This window comes from Cajanus cajan, chromosome 10 (assembly GCF_000230855.2).
Source record: "Cajanus cajan strain Asha chromosome 10, NIPB_CcT2T_4, whole genome shotgun sequence".
Taxonomy (NCBI): Eukaryota; Viridiplantae; Streptophyta; class Magnoliopsida; order Fabales; family Fabaceae; genus Cajanus; species Cajanus cajan.
Window position 1 is genome coordinate 17,178,223 of NC_138526.1, and position 19,717 is coordinate 17,197,939.

The following is a 19,717-nucleotide window of genomic DNA, read 5'->3' on the forward strand; positions in this document are numbered from 1 at the left end:
TTGATAAAAACAAAAACAAGGAAGAAATTTTTTCTTATTTTTCCTTACTTAACTTTTTCATAATAAAATTAGAGTCGTAGAATTGAAACTTAAAGAAAGATTTTTTTGTTATAAACTATAATATTTTTAGTAATTTATTTTTGAGACTTAATAAATTATTATCATATAAATATATAACTTTTTGTTATGCTATATATATATATATATATATATATATATATATTATGTCCTATATTTTTTTTTTTTTTATCGTATTTTCATGTCCTTGTCCGTAGCCGTATCTTATTCATATATAATGTTCAAATCCGTGCTGCATAGTTTGAGAGTTCCTATTGCTTTATACGTTCAACTATATATGCACCATCACAAATGGTAAAGCTACCTAATCAGAATCAACCAAAACAATCAGAAAACCATAAAATTCTTTTATTTATAATTGGTATAGTACAAAAGCACCATTATCTCTCTCTTGATTCGATTTACATTCACAGACATGCGCATGATGCTCTTGACTTGGCCACAGAATTAATATTCATTGCTACAAAGTTGAAGATTACAGTCCTAGAAAACACGAACCACGAATTTGCTCTTATTTAATTAAAAAAGTAGATAACAGACATAAACCTGGTTGCATTGCATGGTTTAGGCATGAGTGTTGTCTTCCGCCGGAGGGTACTTACCATAAGGTGGTTTCTTGTATGGTGGCTTGTAATAAGGTGGTTTGTGCTTATAAACAGGTGGCTTATAAACTGGGGGCTTATAAATTGGACGTGGCTTCTTGTAGATAGGTTTGTAATAAGTAGCAAGCCCTTCTTGAGGAATCAGGATAAGGGCTGCAAGAAACAACACTAGTAAGGTTAAAAAGGAACCCATATTATTGTTTTAGGGTTGGTGTGCATAACACACTCAAATCATATGCTTTTATACTACTCAGTGGCCTCACTGTAGGTCAAAGGTCTCAATCTAGCTCATTAATGTTCTGCTTTGTCACTCTATATTACGCCAAAGTTTGCTGGAGATTTTTCAAAAATGATTTAGACTAATCGGTCCCATTTTTATTTTTTTTTTAAGAAAATGAAGAACCTGGACACAATCTATACAACGATTAATATAGCATTTTGTTTTCTTTTTACAAGAAATTTTGATTAGGATAAGGTATATTCACATGCAAGGTTAGAAATAATCATCAATTTCTTTTAAAAAAATTTAATAAAATTATGGATTATTTATTTCTTTTCTAACACAAGTTCATATGAAAAGATATAAGATATAAGAAAAATTGAATTCAATCCTAAATTTTAATTAGTATGAACGAAATCACTTAATCAGTTATGTTGTTTGAGAAATTATTAAGTAATCCTAAACTACATGGTCCTTATAATTAACGATGACATGTAATCAAAAAATTATTAATTTCTTTTCATAAATTAAAAAAGTTAAACGCATTTCGTATTGTGATTGACTATAACTATATACACATACCGAACTATCTCATAATTTTTTTATGCCATCCATGCTGGTTATAAAAATTTATTTTTTTTTAATTTCAAGTTTCTCAATTGAAAAGTCAAACTCCCATAAATATTCAATCCGAGGGGACATCCTTATCTTGTTAGAAACTTCAAGACATGTTCATAATAAATGCAATAACCCCACAAGCCTTGGCAAGTTGAAACAAGTATTAATGCTAGTTACCCTACGGTTAAATTGCATTACAATATGGTGTAATTATAGCATGTGAAATGTCGCAATCAAGATGTTACGTACACATTATATGATTAGTGTGTAACTTAAAACAACGTTGATTATTTATTACTTCAATTTAACTATGACCTAAAGCTAGTGTAACGGCATTGGTACGTCTTGTCCAAGCATATAAGTAGAATTTGAAGCACTAATGCCGGATATTCTCATGTAGATGAAACGCAAAAAGAATTATCTTTCAGCAACAATGTGTGAATTGCTCAGAACCCAAACATAGAATCGAAGTTTTAGCGAAATTAATCAGTAAAATCGTGGGATGAAATTATAAATTAAGAGAAATGTTATTTATATGACAAATTTTACGACTGAAAGAGAGAAAAGTATGGCATGTAAATGATGTGTGATGAAGTGAAATAGAGATGGAAAAATAACGTATAAATTATTCTGTGAAAAACGATCTCGTAATTAAATTAACTAATATAGTGCTAATTGTATTTGTTATGGATGTTACATTTACGTTGTGATTAATGATTACCAAAATATTTAGAAGTTACAAGAAAATGCCATCGCCCATCTTGTAAAAAAAAATAGTAACAATTTAACATACACTACAATTTAAAATCATATGGTTACAATCTAATATATCACAGAGCTAACTAGTTGTGTGTTTATTAGGAAAGGAAAAAAAATGAAAATAAGTTGAAGAAAAAAAATAAATATTTAATAAATGAAAGTAGATGAGAAATGAAGTAAAATTTTTGAGTATTTAGTTTAAGAATAATAATAATAAATAAAGAGAATATATATATATATATATATATATATATATATAAATCATAGGAACTATTTCTAGAACCTTTAAACTGGCATAAACGCCAAAAATATTAGTAAATGTACAATATTGGTGACTGTACTAATTCTAACTAATACACTATAAGGAAAAAGTCTCATTATTAGTGTTTTTTCTTTAAGAATATATATATGGCTTATATATTAATTTGTAATATAGATATACAAGGAGGTTAGTAAGAGTGGTGAGGTTTGATAATGTACTTTCAGACACATATTTTAATGCATTAATTTTGGATGATTTATCATTTAATATTGTGAATAATTGATATGTTAGATGTGATTTGTATTAGTGGGTTTAGTTAATGATGATTGTAAATTTTTATTAATTTTTGTAATTTGATCTTCTTTTACACCATATTCTTGTGTAGGCCATATATGAAGTTACAGACATTGGATTTAAATGTTCCTGGTGTCCTTGAAAAGATAAGAGAGAGTTCTACAATTTCTCTATCGAGAGCAAAGCTTAGTTCAAACGTTAAGTGACCCAAAAATACATTGCAATATTGTGGCTCTATATAGTATTTTCTTTTTATTTTTTAAATGTAATATAGGATTTGTTTAGTGATGTAATTAATTGATTTAGTGGGTCGAATCTTGTATATATTCTGATTAGACCCACTATATTTATGTATTAACAGGTGTTGTGAGGCTTGTTATGTACACTTTACACTCATTTTTTCAGATTTTAGAGTTATTTCCTCTACAAGTTTCTTTAAATTCTCTTTCTCTTTCTTTTTCTTTCTCCCTCTCTCCCTCTCTCAATTTTTTCATTACATTTTTCTACACAAAGAAACTACAATGTCTTGATAAAGATGTGTAACTAACTCATTCATTTGATTCGAGTTTTCGATCAATTTTTTCCGTACGAATTCTCTTGGTCTTCTTCTCTGTCTTAAATCTATTTTTCATTCTTCATGATTATAAATTTTGTTTTAATAGATTTGGATCAGATTTGAAGATTAATTTTGGATATAGATATCTAAATCTAAAATAACTCAAATTCCCTAAATTAATTGTTCATCATTCTTGAATTTCACAAAAAGTTTTATGAAATTCAATAGATCTACATTTAGATTATGTTCATGCTAATTTAGGTAGATTGAATTTGGATTATAATTTAAATCATGAAAATTTTACTATAATGATTAAAATTTTGAATCGATGTAATTTCTTAATGAATTTTATGTTTGTATTTATAGTATTCTAATTTCTCTTTTATGTTCATAAAAAATCTCCTCCCTAATTGTGTGATAATTTTTTATCCTATTAGTTTGTGTCTTCGAAAAGAATGACCTAGGTTTTCCCTATATTACAAATCTTTGGAAAAGATTTATTAGTTTTTTTTATAGTGATTCGACAACACTATCAAGACTCGTGTGCATGTACATGGCTCAAGGGGGCCAGTTGTCTTGAAAATCAACCGATTTGTCCCCTTTATGTGCAAGATACACAAGTTTCTTACAAATTTTTATGTCATTTTTAATAATATTTTAAATAATTTCAAAATTAAGGAAAAATTTATTTGTCAACTATTTTTACTACACTTATCACTTCCACCCAAATTTTCATGAAAATATTATGTGTGACTCACTTTTTTTTTCCTTGTTAATTTCATTCAATCAAATAATTACAAATTTTTAATATCTATTTTTGCTTCTTCTTTCCCAATTCTCTACCATTTCTTATACCAAATGAAACCTAAGATTTTGGATCAACTAAATGATAAATTAGTTTGTTGAGATGTCAAAATAGAAATTAACTCTAATGTATTGTTAATATTTTTAAAAAATAAGTATTGTTTACATGACATAATTTTACCAATGTAAAGTTGATTTTTTCATAAATATAGTACTTAGTATGAGACCTATATTTGTAGTTCTTTATCATGTCTCTTCTAGAGTTAACAAAGCTTAAAAAAAGTTAAATAATTAGTTTTGAGACCTAGTTTGTCATCTAGGAGAGCAATGATTTTGCTAGTTATGAAGAAAGATGTAAGTATGGAGTTGTGTATAAATTGCCTTCGATTGAACTACTACTATTACTCACAATCATACATTTACAATTACCTAAATATATATTATATAACATGCATAAGTGTATGTAATACAACTGTAAAAATATAAACAAAATGTATATACAGCAATCTAGTAATGTCGAATGTACAACCTAGATACCAGTCAAGCACAACTATACAAAATTACTCAAAAGTAACCACAAAATAAAACAAAAGCCACCATCCTCTTGGTGCTCTCCACTTGTACGTGTCAACAAAATCTATCCCTACATGCATAAGTGTGCATTATGTGTTAAACCTTTTTGGAAGATCTAAATACATTTGGTGATATTGATTGTAACCCTAGGTTGTTGATTTGGTTACCAGTATATATGTTGTTAACTATTTATTTGGTTCTTATAATAGAGGAAGGTGAAATGGAGGCCATGCATAAAAGTAATATAAAAAAGAATTTTAACACAAAAGCTTCTCATAGACTTTTTGAGATGTTTATGAAGCTCGAAGGAACAATAGGAAACCAAACTAGATTGGAGATCATATGTGGAAAACTATATTAGAACATTGGAGCGCACATATGTACCACTCTAAGTGTATACAAGCCCAAAAAAATCGAGCATCTGAAAAGGGTGGGTGCATGCACACATATGTCTCCATCAGCATGCATGAACATGCCTTTTGCATGGTATATTTATATTTAAGTGGTCTTTTGTTAGCACTTAATTTTTATATGAAATTTATTTATTTATATAATGTTTTTATTTGCAGGTATAAGAGCTTGGTCATCTTGTGCATATTGCTGAAGTTTTTCAACAAATGCATATATGGAAAGATATTGGTGAGTTTGTCGATGATAGGTTTAGGCAGACACATGTGAGTCCCTTACATTGCTTGTTCTATTTATTATCAATTTTATTAATATTTACTTGATTTTTACACAATGTTTAAAATGATAATATGAAGATTTTGAAAATACTTTCTCAAGCCAGGTCTAAAGTTATTGGATCCATTATTGGTACCTTAGAATGCACCCCTCTAGACCCTATTGAAGAGGAGAGACTTATGGGTCAATGTTAGGATGCATCTATTGGTGGAAAATATAAGGGACATCATTATGGTACAGGAGATCTTGCTCAAAGTCATGACATTGGAGATGATAGCTTTATGCATTAGTGAGGGGAATCTTCTATTCAGTCTCAAAATTCAAAAAATATTACTTAGTTGAAACAAAGAGTATTAGCTAATGAGGAGCATATGCATCATATGCACTCTTAGTATCAAACTCAATTTCAAACATTGCATTCTCAGTATTAGACTCAATTTCAGACCTTTGTCAATGATGTAATTTCTTTCTTACCACCTACCATGCAAAATGTTTTTCAACAACAACAATTGAACACTCAGCAACAACAACTAAACAAATACCCACAAGAGTAACAATAGGATGATGGAAAACCAACAACCAACACATGATGAACAAAATGACCAACATCAACATTCTCTAGGATATTTTGATTATTAGATTTTTAGACAACTTATGTCATAATATATTTATTGCTTAATTTTAAAAATTGTAATGTTACAATTTATTGTGTTATTTAAAAACTAAACCTTACTTTGTTATGTTTTGATTTATTAAAATCAAAATATTCAAATGAAATGTTATGAGTGGTTGAACTTGTCTCACTAAATAAGTCTCCTTGAGCCATAGTTATCCTAGCTTGCACCACAAGCCATCTTCTCACTAAATAAGTCTTTTCCTTCATTTTTTAAACACTTTTGATGCATTATATGAGAGAATTCCGAAATTTCCTCTAAATTTTCTCTCTTTCAAAAGTCTCAAACCTCTTTAATTTCAATCCAATTCTCTTATCCTCTTCATACAAGAATCTGGTGAGTTTTGAAGTGACTAATCTTCCTCCAAGGAGTGGTGCCACTTGAGAATGTTCTTCACTTTCTAAGGTGAACCTTTAAGTTTCTACCTCCATTGGAAGTTTTAACAAAGCTTAAGGAGAATCAAGGAGCTAGAGATCTAAGGTGGAACTTGAAGAGAAGCAAACAACAATTCGATTTCGTCTTAAGTTTTCCATCACTGTCTCTCTCTCTCACACACACACACACATATATATTTAAACAACCGGTTATTTCATTATGTTTTAAAATTTTTGGAACCGCTACATTTACTTTTTATGGATTTACCAGGAGTAGAGTAGTTTCATCTTTTGGAAACATTAATAATGCTCAAGGGGTAATAAATTGACAATTGAAATATGAATGAATAGAAAATTAATCTTATTGATTGAGGAACCAGCCAAGGGTTACATATATACTTGAAACTTAAAAACGAAAAAAAAAAAAAAAAAAAAAAAAAGCAACAGAGTTGGAAATAAGGAAGTAGAATAAACAGCAGCTACAGATAAGTAAGTAGTTGGCACCGTAACAAATGCTAATTAGTTGGAAATTAATTTGACCATGTGTATTAGCCCCCCTCAAACTGGAGAATGTATATCAATCATTTCCAATTTGGAAAAAATAGATCTAAATTGTGCAAGCGTTAGAGGCTTTGTGTAAATGTTAGCCAATTGTTGTGCTGAAGGGACATGCAGAAGATGAATAAGGCCTTGGTTGAGCTTCTCCCGAACAATGTGACAATCCAACTCAATATGTTTTGTACGCTCATGGAAGCTGGGATTACGAGCAATATGGATTGTTGAGCGATTATTGTAGAAGAGTGATACAAGAGAAGGCTCAACAATTTGTAAATCCTGCAGTAGATAAAAGATTCATTGTACTTCACACACTGTTGCAGCAAGTGCACGATACTCAGCTTCACATGAAGACCTTTCTATAGTAGTTTGCTTCTTCGATTTCCATGAGATTAAAGAGGAACCAATGTATAAACAATACCCAGTAATTGATTTTCTAGAATCAATGCAACCAGCCCAGTCAGAGTCACTGTATGCTGTGAGCTTGTGAGTGTTTGATGATGGATAAAAAAGGCCACACCAAGGTGAGCCTTTAATATAACGAAGGACTCTGTGAGCAGCTGCTTGATGCCGGTTTGTTGGAGCAGATAAGAATTGACTAAGTTGATTCACCACAAAAGTTATGTTTGGTCTTGTAGTTGTAAGATAAAGAAGTCTTTCTATCAATCTTCTATAAGAGTTGATATCAGAGAGTGGTTCGCCAATAGTAGCTCCCAACTTGACTAAGCTATCCATAGGTGTTGTCGTTGGCTTACAACAGAGAAGACCAGAGTCTGATAGAAGTTCCAAGGAATATTTGCGTTGGTTAACCACTATGCCTTTGGAGGACCGCGCAATCTCTAAACCCAAAAAGAACTTGGTTTCTCCAAGATCCTTAATGCAAAACTGTGTATGAAGAGACTGCTTGACCTTATTGATCTCAGAAATGTCATTTCCTTCTAACAACACATCATCAACATATAATAGTAAAGTGGTGAAGGATTTCTCAGTCTTCTTGGTGTATAAGGTGTGATCAGCTTGACTTTGAGAATAACCAAGAACCTGTAGAGCACGTGAGATAGTATTGAACCACTGTCGACTAGCTTGCTTCAATCCATAGAGAGATTTCTTTAATAAACAGACCTGGTTAGGCTTGGAAGTCGAGAGACGTTGCGGTAAAGCCATATAGATTTCTTCTTCTAGGTTTGCATGTAAGAAAGCATTATCTACATCTAATTGGTGTAAGAACCAAGTTTTGGAGGAGGCCAAAGCTAACACAACTCTTAGAGTGGTCATCTTTGCTACAGGGGAAAAGGTATCCATGAAGTCAATACCTTCTATTTGAGTGTAACCCTTCACAACCAACCTTGCCTTGTGTCGTTCTACTGTCCCATCCTGTTTGTGCTTGACTTTGTAGACCCATTTGCAACCAATGAGGTTTTTGTCAGGTGTTTTATCAACCAGGACCTAAGTATTATTTCTTGCCAATGCCTCTAGTTCTTGATCCATGGCTATCCTCCAACATTCATGTTTGACGGCCTCGGAATATCTAGTGGGCTCAGGTGTGGTGGTGATTTTCATAACAAAAGACCGATATGAAGGTGTCAAACAATCATAGGAAAGAACTTGAGAAAGAGGATAGAGATTACCTTTGCTTGAAGATTGATGTGGCACAGCAGTGGCAGCAACAAGGTTGCAGTGATAATCCTGTAAATATGAAGGGGGCTTTATAATTCTCTTAGTTGAACATTGTGGTATTGGTATAGGATTATGTGGCGTGGTTACTATTTCTATTATTTCACTATCAAGAAGAGGATTTTGTGGTATTTCAAGTTCTGACTCAGTTTGTGGTTGAGTGTAATCAAAAGGTTCCGTAGGAATAAAGGTTGGCAAGGGAATACTAAAGTTGGAAGTAGCGTTGGTAGGAGATTTCAATTGATATGGAAAAATATTTTCATGAAAGACGACATTCCGAGATACTGATAGCTCTCTAGTCTTGAGATCATAGACAATATAACCTTTTGTGCCACTTTTATATCCTAGAAATATACACCTTGTGGCTCTAGGATCAAATTTAGTCCTATGACTAACAAGTGTGGAGGAGAAACAAAGTGAACCAAAGACCTTGAGTTGGGTCAGGTCAGGAAGACATTTATATAGTAGCTGATAAGGGCACTTGTTATCTAAGACTGGTGTAGGGATTCTGTTGATGAGATAAACTGAGTGCGTAACTGCATAAGACCAAAATACTTTGGGAAGGTTAGCTTGAAATAATAAGGCTATAGCAACTTTAAGAATATGCTGGTGTTTTCTTTCTACTATGGAGTTTTGTTGAGGAGTTTCTACACAACTCGTTTGGTGAACTATTCCTTTTGTAGCATAAAATTGGTCAAATTTGAACTCCTTACCATTATCGGTTCTAATGGTTTTGACTGTGGTTTGAAACTGGTTTTCCACCAAAGCACAAAAGGCTTGAATTAAAGGTTTCACTTCTGCCTTATTCTTTAGCAAATAAATCCAAGTGTGTCTAGAGTAGTCATCCATTATGGTAAGGAAATAAGAATGACCATGTATGGACATAACAGAAACTGGACCCCAAATATCAACATGAATCAGTTCAAATATTGTAGTGGTAAAGGAAGAACTTAAAGGAAAACTCAGCTTTCTTTGTTTTGCAATATGACATATATCACAAACATGATTTTTATTACAATAAATGAAAGGAAACATTTCACTAACTGCTTGACTTCTATCAAAACACGGATGACCCAACCTATAGTGCCATAAATTGGGCAAACTAGAAGGAAAATTACAAGAAAAATTTTCTGAAATGGTGCTATAAATAGAGGATTGAGAAGACTCGACTGTTTGTGTGAAAATTTATAGGCCTCTTTCTGCTTTAGCTATGCCAATCATCTTGCAAGCATTGGAATCCTGTATTAAACAAATGTCATCAAGGAAAGTCAGTTTACAATGAAGGGTTTGAATTAATTTTGTAACTGATATCAGATTGAATTTGAAGCTTGGCAGAAATAAAACATCAGTCAAAACAAAACTAGATGAAAGATGAATTGTGCCAGAAACGGTGGCTGACTCTAAGATTCCATTGGGCAGGGATACTTTGATAGGTGGTATGTTCTTGTATGCAGTAAAGTAACTGAGGGAATTTGAGATGTGGTCCGTGGCACCAGTGTCCAGGATCCATCTAGAGATTAGTACATTACCATTGCTTGTTGGATTTGAATTAGTAAAAGCATTCACATGAGCAGTATGCTGTGTGGAGTCCCTCTGATCTTGTTGTGGCAGCAGAGCTAATAAATTCTGATATTGGTTTGCAGTAAAACCAAACCACGCACTTTCTTGTGTCTTTTCCTGATGAATCTTCTGGACAGTTGGTCTCATTTTCTTCGGTAATCAACATATTTGCAGATCTTGGAACAATGTTTTTGGAATTTTTGAACTTAAAAATAGCAGGGAAACCATGTTTCCTGTAACAAAAGTCAATTGTGTGACCCATTTTTCTGCACCATGAACATTTCTTGGAAGTGTATCTGTTATTCCAACCATTACCATTCCCTTGATTTCTCTTCGAGTGTGACGCATCATCACTGGCCACAATAAGAGCCTTTGGCACAGAAGCATTCTCTGTGGCAAATTTTCATTCTTGTTGAGCAACCAGCGCAAAAACTCGGTTCACATTGGGAAGATTATCTAAGAGCATCAATTGTGATCTAACACCTGAATATTGGTCATTCAGCCCTTGTAGGAATCTAACTACTTGATTTTTATTTCGCTCCTCTTCAATTTTCTTGATTGCAACACATGAACATTTAGGGTTGCATGTACAAACAGGAAGGGGATTCAGAATATCTAATTCATCCCAAAGAGTTTTTAGTGCAGTGTAAAATTTTGAGACAGAGTCATCACCTTGCCTCTGGCTGAAGATTTCCTCTTGAATTTCTGAGATTCTGAACAGATCAGCATGGGAAAAGCGTTCACGGAGTTCCTTCCACACATTTGAAGCCTTCTCACTCCAAAGAATGGATTGCGCAATTTCCATGCTCATCGACTTTATTAGCCAGCTAAGAACAAGCATGTTGCCTTGTTCCCAGAAAGGAAAAACTGCATTTTCCTTTGGTGGTTCTGCAATCGTGCTGTCAACGAATCCCAACTTGTTCTTTGTCAACAAGCTCATCTTCATCGCACGAGACCAACTGTGATAATTCCTGTCTGTGAGCGGTGGTGAAACAAGGACGGTGGAGGGACTCTCGTTTGGATGTATATATAGCGAATTCGATGCATTCTGTGCATCTTGCACAGAATAGGGGTATGTGGTTGTATTAGCCATTGATGCGCGCAGCAGAGCTCTCTCTAAGAGAGCTCTGATACCATAATAAATTGACAATTGAAATCTGAATGAATAGAAAATTAATCTTATTGATTGAGGAACCAGCCAAGGGTTACATATATACTTGAAACTTAAAAACGGAAAGAAAGCAACAGAGCTGGAAATAAGGAAACAAAATAAACAGCAGCTAAAGATAAGTAAGTAGTTGGCACCGTAACAAATGCTAATTAGTTGGAAATTAATTTGACTAATTTGACCATGTGTATTAAGGGGCTAATTGAGTTTTCATCACTTTATAGTATATTCTATATATTATAATAATTGGAAACAAATTTTTGTTTCATTCTTCTTCTAGCATTTTTATACCTAACATAATATTATTAGTAATATTATGAAAGCTTTTAATAGATATTGAATAATTTGGGTAATTATTTATATAGACGGGACCTTGATGTGAATTTGTTTCAAACATGGCCACAATTTGGTTTTCAAGTTTTATTGGCCTATTATCCCTTAAAGCTATAAATATAGGGGTGTCCATTCCTAGCCTAAACAAGGGTTTTGATGGGTACTTGAATAGATCCTATGCGATGGTATCTATAACTTTTAATATGTTTTGCGATTAGGTGTTTAGAAATTAATGGTATGGATTCATGACTTAATTTTCATTCAACTTTCTTTTCTACTATTTTAATTGCATATTCAGTTTTAAAAATATCATGGAGGATATCTCTAACTTAGAGGTCCATTTAGAAATTGGATGTTTTATTTCTAGAATTATTAATTCATGTTGAAGTATATTGGAATTAGTTTTTCCTTCTTGTTCCAAAATAAGTTTTCTTCGACCTTTTATTTTTTCTTTAGACAACATTTTTATTAATCTAGACATCTTAAGGTCGAGGACTTAGACCTAGTGGGACCACCACAGGGTTTACTATCACTTCTCTAAACTTACAACCTACACCGACTAACCAAACACTATACTAACCTTCCCCTAGGATGGGTTTGATTAACAAAAGGTTTTCTTTAGGAAAAGAATAGTTTTCAAAAACTTAATTATTTAACAAGTAGAGAAAAAAAATCAAGATTAATAAAAATTCTTAGCCAATATAAACTTTCTTAGATCACAAAAATATGAAATATTTAGAAGAATACACTCATTACAACGGAATTTTTTTTTGATTAGGCTCTGATACCAAATGGCATCAGATGTGCAATAAATAAAGCAAAAGAAAAAGATAATTAAAATAAAGAGGAAAGAAAATAATAATTAAACAAACTTTATTTATTTAAATGTGAATACTTACAAAGTAGGAAAGGAAGAAGGCTTAGGTGCTTAGGCTTATGCTAGGAGGGATTGACAAAGAAGAGCGTTTAAGGCTCAAGAGAGTTATGTCTCTTCATCTCAAATTACAAGGTATTTATAATCAAAGAGTCCACAAACAGATCTCAAAGAGTCCTTTATTTCTTGTTCATCTTTAGAATCCAACGAAGAAAGGGCCTCTAATAAATTTTCTTAATCTCTTCTTTAGAATTGGCTTCTAAAGAAAATTCAATAGGGGCTTGCTTTTTTACCATTGCAGTCTTTTTAGGTGATACAAAAGGACTTAAAGTAGATATAGGGTCCTTTAAACCTTGAACCTGGATTCAAGAAATTCTATATTAAATTTTTTCCACCAAAAAGCTTTTACTTTTAGGTAAAGGCTTTATGGATAGGGAATCTTCAAGTGTTTGTGCAACTCATAAATGTGTTGAAACAACCAACTTACTCCCATGGTTGAGCAGAAGTTGAAAAGTTTCAAAGGGTAGGCATTTTTGGAGTTAATGCCTTGAAATTATCATAATATTTTACAATTTTAAGTGGTAAGATGACTCTTATTGGTCCTATAAATAGAAATCAATCCAAAAACCAAGAAGGTAATTGAAAAAGTAATTCATTTTTAAAACTAATATGCCATGAATGTTTGGGGTTCTTTTCAAAAAGAATCTTCTACTAGGCCTCTTGGTAAGCAAAGTAATTATAAGAGGAAGGAGCAAAGGGTCTCGAAAAACCCTTTTCAGTAAAAGGATATTGATTCCAATATGAAAATGTTAGAACTTTAATTATTTTAAGTTTAGAACAATTGACAATGAGAAAATTCCTTTTATTTGTTTCTAGAGTGATCTTTACAGATCCAATGTCAATTAAAATAAACTAGTAAAACCTCTTGTTCTTTTCTAGGCTTTGATTTTTAGGTATTCAACTCTAGTCAGGAGGGGATAACCTTTTAATGATTTCTAGTGGTTTGAGATTTTCTAATTCTAGTTCTAGGGTAACTAGTTTTTGACAAGTGATTTTTATATCGAAATCTAATGGTGGGAGTAATTATGGAACTTTTTCAAGATTTTTAAAGGATGAGGGTTTTAATATGAAAAAAGAATTGGTGGTAGTTATAAAAGTATTTAGAGTGGCTGATAATTTTTTGGTCTTAGTAGTGGACTTTTCTTATGGAGGGGTAAAGTCATCTAGAGATAAGCTTTTAGAGGGTGTGAGAGTACATAGGCTTCATGTAGGGCTTCATTTTTTAAGGGAATTTCCTACAAGAATTCACAAGTTAAAAATTCAAGTAAAGAACTATTTTTTTCCTTTTATAAATTATATTTCAAAATTAAAACAAGAAAGGAGACTTTGCCATCTAACAAATATTTGTTTTGAAACAATATTTTTAACATCCTTTTCTAAAACTTCTTTTGTTGATTTGCAGTTAATTCTTAAAAGGAATTTTTTTATTTATTAAATCACTTTGAAATTTTTGAACAAGCAGAACAATACTTAAAAATTCATTTTCAATAGTTATATTTAAGTCGAGATTCTACCCAAACTCCCCAATGGAATCTAATTATTTGCTTAGACAAATTTTTCTTTAATTTTATCTGAGGCATTTGTCTCAACAATCATTAAGGGTTCTGGATGAGGAATTCCTAAACAAGACAAGGTTTTAACTAAGCATTTTTTTATTATTGATTAAGTTAATTCATAAGTCCAAGGTTTTGGATCCTTATGAAGCCTATTAAAAAGGGGTTTACAAACTCTTCTAACCTTAAGAATAAAATATGCCACATAATTAAAACATCTTAAAAATCTTTGTAAATATTGATTTTTATCTTTTATTTTATTATTATACTTCTTTTAATCGGGGTAATCATTCCTTGGTAAATCTCATGTCCTAAAAATCTTATTTTTGTTTGGTTATTTTTATTTTCTTTTTTGAAATAACCATTCCATTTTTCTTAATAACATTTTTAAAGATATTTAAATATTTTATATGTTGTTCCATAGAATTAGAAAACATTAGCACATCATCAATATATACTAAAGCAAATTGTGCATAAGGATTTATTATATCACTCATTGTGTTTCGAAATTCAAAAGGAGCATTTTTTTAATTCCATAGGCATCACATTCTATTTAACATGTTCAAAAGGAACGGCAAACGCTTGTCTTCTTCTTTTAATTTTATTTGGTAATATCCAGATTTCATATCAAATTTAGAGAATATTGTTGTTTGGCATATTCTATTAATTAACTCAGTTTTATTAGGTAAGGAATATCTAATCTATTTTAACACTTTATTTAGAGGTTTATAATTTATCATCATCCTCAGTTCTCCTCTTTCTATTCAAAAGCATTTTGCACATAAAAAGCAGCACAATTACAAGGCAATTTACTAAGTCTAATTATTTTTTTATCTGAAAAGGATTTTATTTCTTTTCTACAATATTCTATAATTTCTTTATTTAATTATACTAGTTTAGCGTTATTTTATATTTTGTTTTTAAGAAAACCTTTTTTATAAGGTAATTCTACCATATAAAAAAATCATTTCCCAAAAAGCATTAGGAATTTCAACACAAACTTATTTTACAAACCCTTCTTCTATTCTTCAAATTGTTTTATTATTAGTGAAATTTTTAATTGTTCTTCTGTCATTTTATATTTTATTTCATGTTGTAAGTATAATATTTGATTATTTTTAATTTTTTTTCTTTTTATAAAGTTGTTTTCATTAACATCTTTTATTTCTAAAATTTCCTTTTTTTCTCATAGGTTTTATGAATTCAAAAATAAGATTATCAGTTCTTGTTCCCTCTTTTGAAACTTCAAAAGGATATATTTGATTTAAGAATGGAGTTCCTAAAATCATTTCTTCACTAATATCAGGTGTTAATATAAAATTATTTTTAAAGCATTTTCCTTTATTACAAATACTAGCCACGGGTAATTTATATTTTACCTTTAAGTTTTCGTGATTAGCCATAATAAGAGTTTGAATAGTCTTTTCATAAAATTGTGTAGGTATTAGTCATTCTCTTATACAATTTAAATCAACTCCAGAATCTATTAGAGCACTAAAATTTTTATGAGAAGTCTTACCAATTTTTAATGACACTTTCACTAACCATTTTTGTTGTAGTATTTTTATTTGATTAACTTTTTCTTCTTGTATTATGACCTTTTCATTTTTCTTTTCAGTTATTTGTAAAATTTGAATATCTTGTATCCAATCTTTTTCTTTTAATTCATTCATTTCATGTTTTAACTACACTATTTTTTCTTTTAGGTGGTTAACATCTTTTTATAAATCTGAAATTTTAACTTGTCTCTCTTGTACTATTGTTTTCTTTAATATATTCAAGAAATCATATCCATCAAACTTATCATCATTTTTTTAAAGAATTTTCTGCTTCTTTTTCTTCTAAAGTATATTTTTTAATTTTGTTAAATATTCTAATTGTTCTTCTTCATTTATTATTTTATCAACCATTTCTAAGGCTAATTTGGTTTCAAATTTTATTACATTTATTCTATAAAAACATGCACAATTTTATGAATCATAATAAAAAAATTTCCTTTTTTATCAGAACTAGTTTCTTGACTTACTTGAGCTATTTCTTCTTCATTTACTTTCAGAATATGATGTTTCATATAAGAGTATTAAGAAATTTTTTCTTTTAATTCTTATTCACTCATGCTTAATTTATTTATTTTTTATGACCATATCTACCACATTTATAACAAACTATATTAGACTTTCTTTTATTATATTTTTGAATTGGAGTGTTATTTTTTAAAAGGCTTCTTTTTTCTTAAAGTCTTAAAGGAATATTTATGGTACTTTCCTAGAAAATATCTTTGTTTTTTAGTAACCTTTCTTTTAATATAAGAAGGAGGAGTTAATCTTTCATATTCAAGCACAAAAATTACCTAGTTCTTTTATTCCACTTTCTTTTATTCCTTTTTATTTGATTTTCTAATTTTATATTATTGCAGATTTCTAATGCAGTATTTTTAGTAGTAGAAATGATTCTTCCATAAGTTAATTCATGCAAAGGAGTATTACAATAATTTTGGGTTATTCTTTCTCTTACCTTATTAGCAAAAACAGGAGATAATCTTCCAATAAACATTTCTTTCCATAAACTTTTTTTATAATATGCTCTTGTTAAAATTATAATCCGATATACCACCTAAAATTCCCTAAGATAGAACATTTTAAATTATCAAATAAATTAGAGATTTTTTCATCAAAAATATTAAAATCTCTCATAAAATTATAAATTATTGTTATTATTGAAATTTCTACTATCATAGATATTTGTTGACCATTTTTTATTTTAACTGAAGTTATAAAGTATTTTTATTCTAGGGTTAGATAATTATCACACCATCCGATTATTAATAATTTAACAAGTTGACTATATAATTAAAAAAAATCATGTAGGGTCAGCCAAGCCAGTGAAAGGACGAATCTACAATTAAAAAAATGGGTATAATGAATATCACGAATAATAAACATAAGCTTAGCCTTCTAAAAAAAATGACTCTACAAATAAAAGTAACATATAATAGTCGACTTATCTGACAATAAAAGAAAATAAAATCAAAATTAAGCATCAACTTGACTGACACTAACAAGATAAATTTAAAGAGTTAAATAAGTCCTTACTCTCAACTTTTTTAAAATTTTATTTTGTCTTAAATTTTGTCAACTTTTAGTCCTTCAATAATTTTGTCTTATAAATTAGTTCTTTTGGATAAATTTATTTTATTAAGTAATGATGTATGTTAATAAATTATTATTAACTCAATTATTAATCTTCATATAAAGATTTAGTAGATGTTAAATTGCATGACACTTGAAATTTTTCTATTCATTTATAGTCAAACATTCCATTTTCAAAATAAAAGATGTTATTAAAACAACTTTTCATTCTTATAACTATAAGCAAATTGTAAAATTATACATGTTATGTGATTTAACATCTATTAAAAAGTTATATAAATATCAATAATCTAGTTAATTATGATTTATTAATATATATCATCACTTAATAAAAGAGACTTAACCAACTTCAAGAGCTAATTTATGTCATAGAAAATTAATGGAAGACCAAAAATTGGTGAAAAATTTAAGGATTAAAAATCAAATTATGAAAGGAATTAAAAACTTACTTAATCCATTTAAAAATTATACATACAATTGTATCAACTTATACATACAATTGTATCAACTTTGTCGATAATAAATAAATTCAATTTTTTAAATATTTTAATTTAATGCCACACAAACCAACATTAAATTAAATTAATTTTTAAAACTAAACTCAACATACTTAAATGACAATATAGTGTAAGTCTAGCAACCTCAATGGAATGCCAATTTTAAAAAGTGGATGTACTGCAACTAGTATAAAAAAAATTTAAGGGAATGCATTGGATTAAGATTTTGAAAAATAATTTTAGCATGAAAAAGTCTTGTAAATTTTAATAAATTTTAAAATACTTTGTAAGAATATCATGACACTTTTATAATTTTTTAAAAATATTTTTAAAACTTGAATTTTAATCAAGACTTTGCATTTCAGATTCTAATTGATTTATATTATAAGATTTTCAAGGAGTTTATAGAAATCACATGGAAACATGGATTTACAATCCACAAAATTTATTGAAAAAATTAACATAAATAAGAAAGAAAAGTAAAATCAACATAATTTTTCCATTTTTTAATAAATAATTATTTTTATCTTTTGACAAATAATTGACTTTAGTATCCCCTAACAAACATTTTATTACATATATAAAGTTATACTAACCAACATATTCACTTTCATACACTTGAGTGTAGACAATTAAGTAAAAAAAATTAATTAAATACCATCATATTTTGATAAATTCCTAAAAAATTCATGATTATCTTAATTGAATATCAATAGATTTTGACTTACTCTTAAAAAAAATTTGATTGTCTTAACTGAATATTATATGACTTTTTTATATTTAAAAAAAATTGATTGATACCACGAGACTTTTTTACTATAAAAGAAATTCTTTAAAATACATTAAATTTTAATTCAATACACCAAAAATTGATTGATACCACGAGACTTTTTTACAATAAAAGAAATTCTTTAAAATACATTAAATTTTAATTCAACACACCCCCTTAATAGAGACCTTGGTTCCAACGCAAACCGTGAAAAAGTCTAGCTTTTTTTGTATTAGAGTCGGCCAACATTTGATTATAACAGCCAACATTCTTGTATTGTATTGTCCTTCCTTTTCTTGTTATTATTGTTTTACATTTGAAGTAACAATGTTTTCTATTATTGCTTTTCAATTGTTTGAATTGTCTGTTACATCTAGGTTTAGAGTACATCCTCCTTTGATGAGACAATAGGTGGTGAAATTAAGAAAGTAAATCCAGAGTTTCTCTTGTCCCAAAAACAATTTTCTTTGTTTTTTTTTTTTATCTTTTTTCTCAAATACAAAAGAAAAATGAACCGATGCATACCATTGTGCCTGAGAATGTGATACACAACACAATCACTAATTTAGCTCAGTTTAGTTTCTAATTCCTGCGGAATTGTTCTCTTATGTCGAAGGTACAAAGCTTCTAGACTGAACACAAACGTGTTGGACTGTTGGCTAGAGCTATATATGACACTAGAGTTTTAGCTGTATATGGTGAAATCCTTTATTATGTTTTTTTTCTGATTGAGTTGAGTCTATGTTACTTGACACAATGGCGTTTTCTTTATTAGAAGGGTTTAGGGTTGTCTCGAAATGGTATCTAATGTAATGTTTTCTGTATTGTTGTTACATGTGTGTGGCTTATTTTGTTCATTCTGATGGTTTTGGCTGCTAGAAGGTGACCTTTAACAGGTGCATGATTTTTTCGATTATCATGATTGCTTACTACTCCCTAGACCAATTGTCGATTGAATTATGTTATATTTCTAATATTTTGATTTTTGAGACAACCTTCTGTTTTAGACGTATTTTCATATTGATTA

The 19,717-nt window shown here is 29.8% G+C and overlaps 2 protein-coding genes across 2 annotated transcripts; both read right to left on the reverse strand.

Moving 5' to 3' along the window:
* Positions 1 to 7,350: 7,350 nt before the first annotated feature.
* Positions 7,351 to 8,328, reverse strand: LOC109817143 (putative mitochondrial protein AtMg00810). Its single transcript, XM_020382343.2, has one exon. The coding sequence runs from the start codon at positions 8,326 to 8,328 to the stop codon at positions 7,351 to 7,353; it is 978 nt and encodes a 325-aa protein (XP_020237932.2).
* Positions 8,329 to 9,912: 1,584 nt separating this feature from the next.
* On the reverse strand, positions 9,913 to 11,380 carry LOC145952341 (uncharacterized). The gene is made up of 4 exons (XM_083064687.1): positions 10,771 to 11,380; positions 10,389 to 10,677; positions 10,072 to 10,237; positions 9,913 to 9,966 (listed from the first exon to the last, which is right to left on the reverse strand). The coding sequence occupies exons 1-4, from the start codon at positions 11,378 to 11,380 to the stop codon at positions 9,913 to 9,915; spliced, it is 1,119 nt and encodes a 372-aa protein (XP_082920813.1).
* Between the last annotated feature and the right edge of the window lie 8,337 nt (positions 11,381 to 19,717).

Bases quoted from the DNA above. Each gene is read 5' to 3' on its own strand.
- LOC145952341 (XM_083064687.1), bottom strand. From the start codon at position 11,380: ATGGCTAATACAACCACATACCCCTATTCTGTGCAAGATGCACAGAAT. The intron at 10,678-10,770 runs GTGTTAGATCAC...AATTTGCCACAG, and splicing joins GCTGAATGACCAATATTCAG to AGAATGCTTCTGTGCCAAAG. The intron at 10,238-10,388 runs GTGCGTGGTTTG...ACTAATCTCTAG, and splicing joins TCAGGAAAAGACACAAGAAA to ATGGATCCTGGACACTGGTG.
- LOC109817143 (XM_020382343.2), bottom strand. From the start codon at position 8,328: ATGACCACTCTAAGAGTTGTGTTAGCTTTGGCCTCCTCCAAAACTTGG.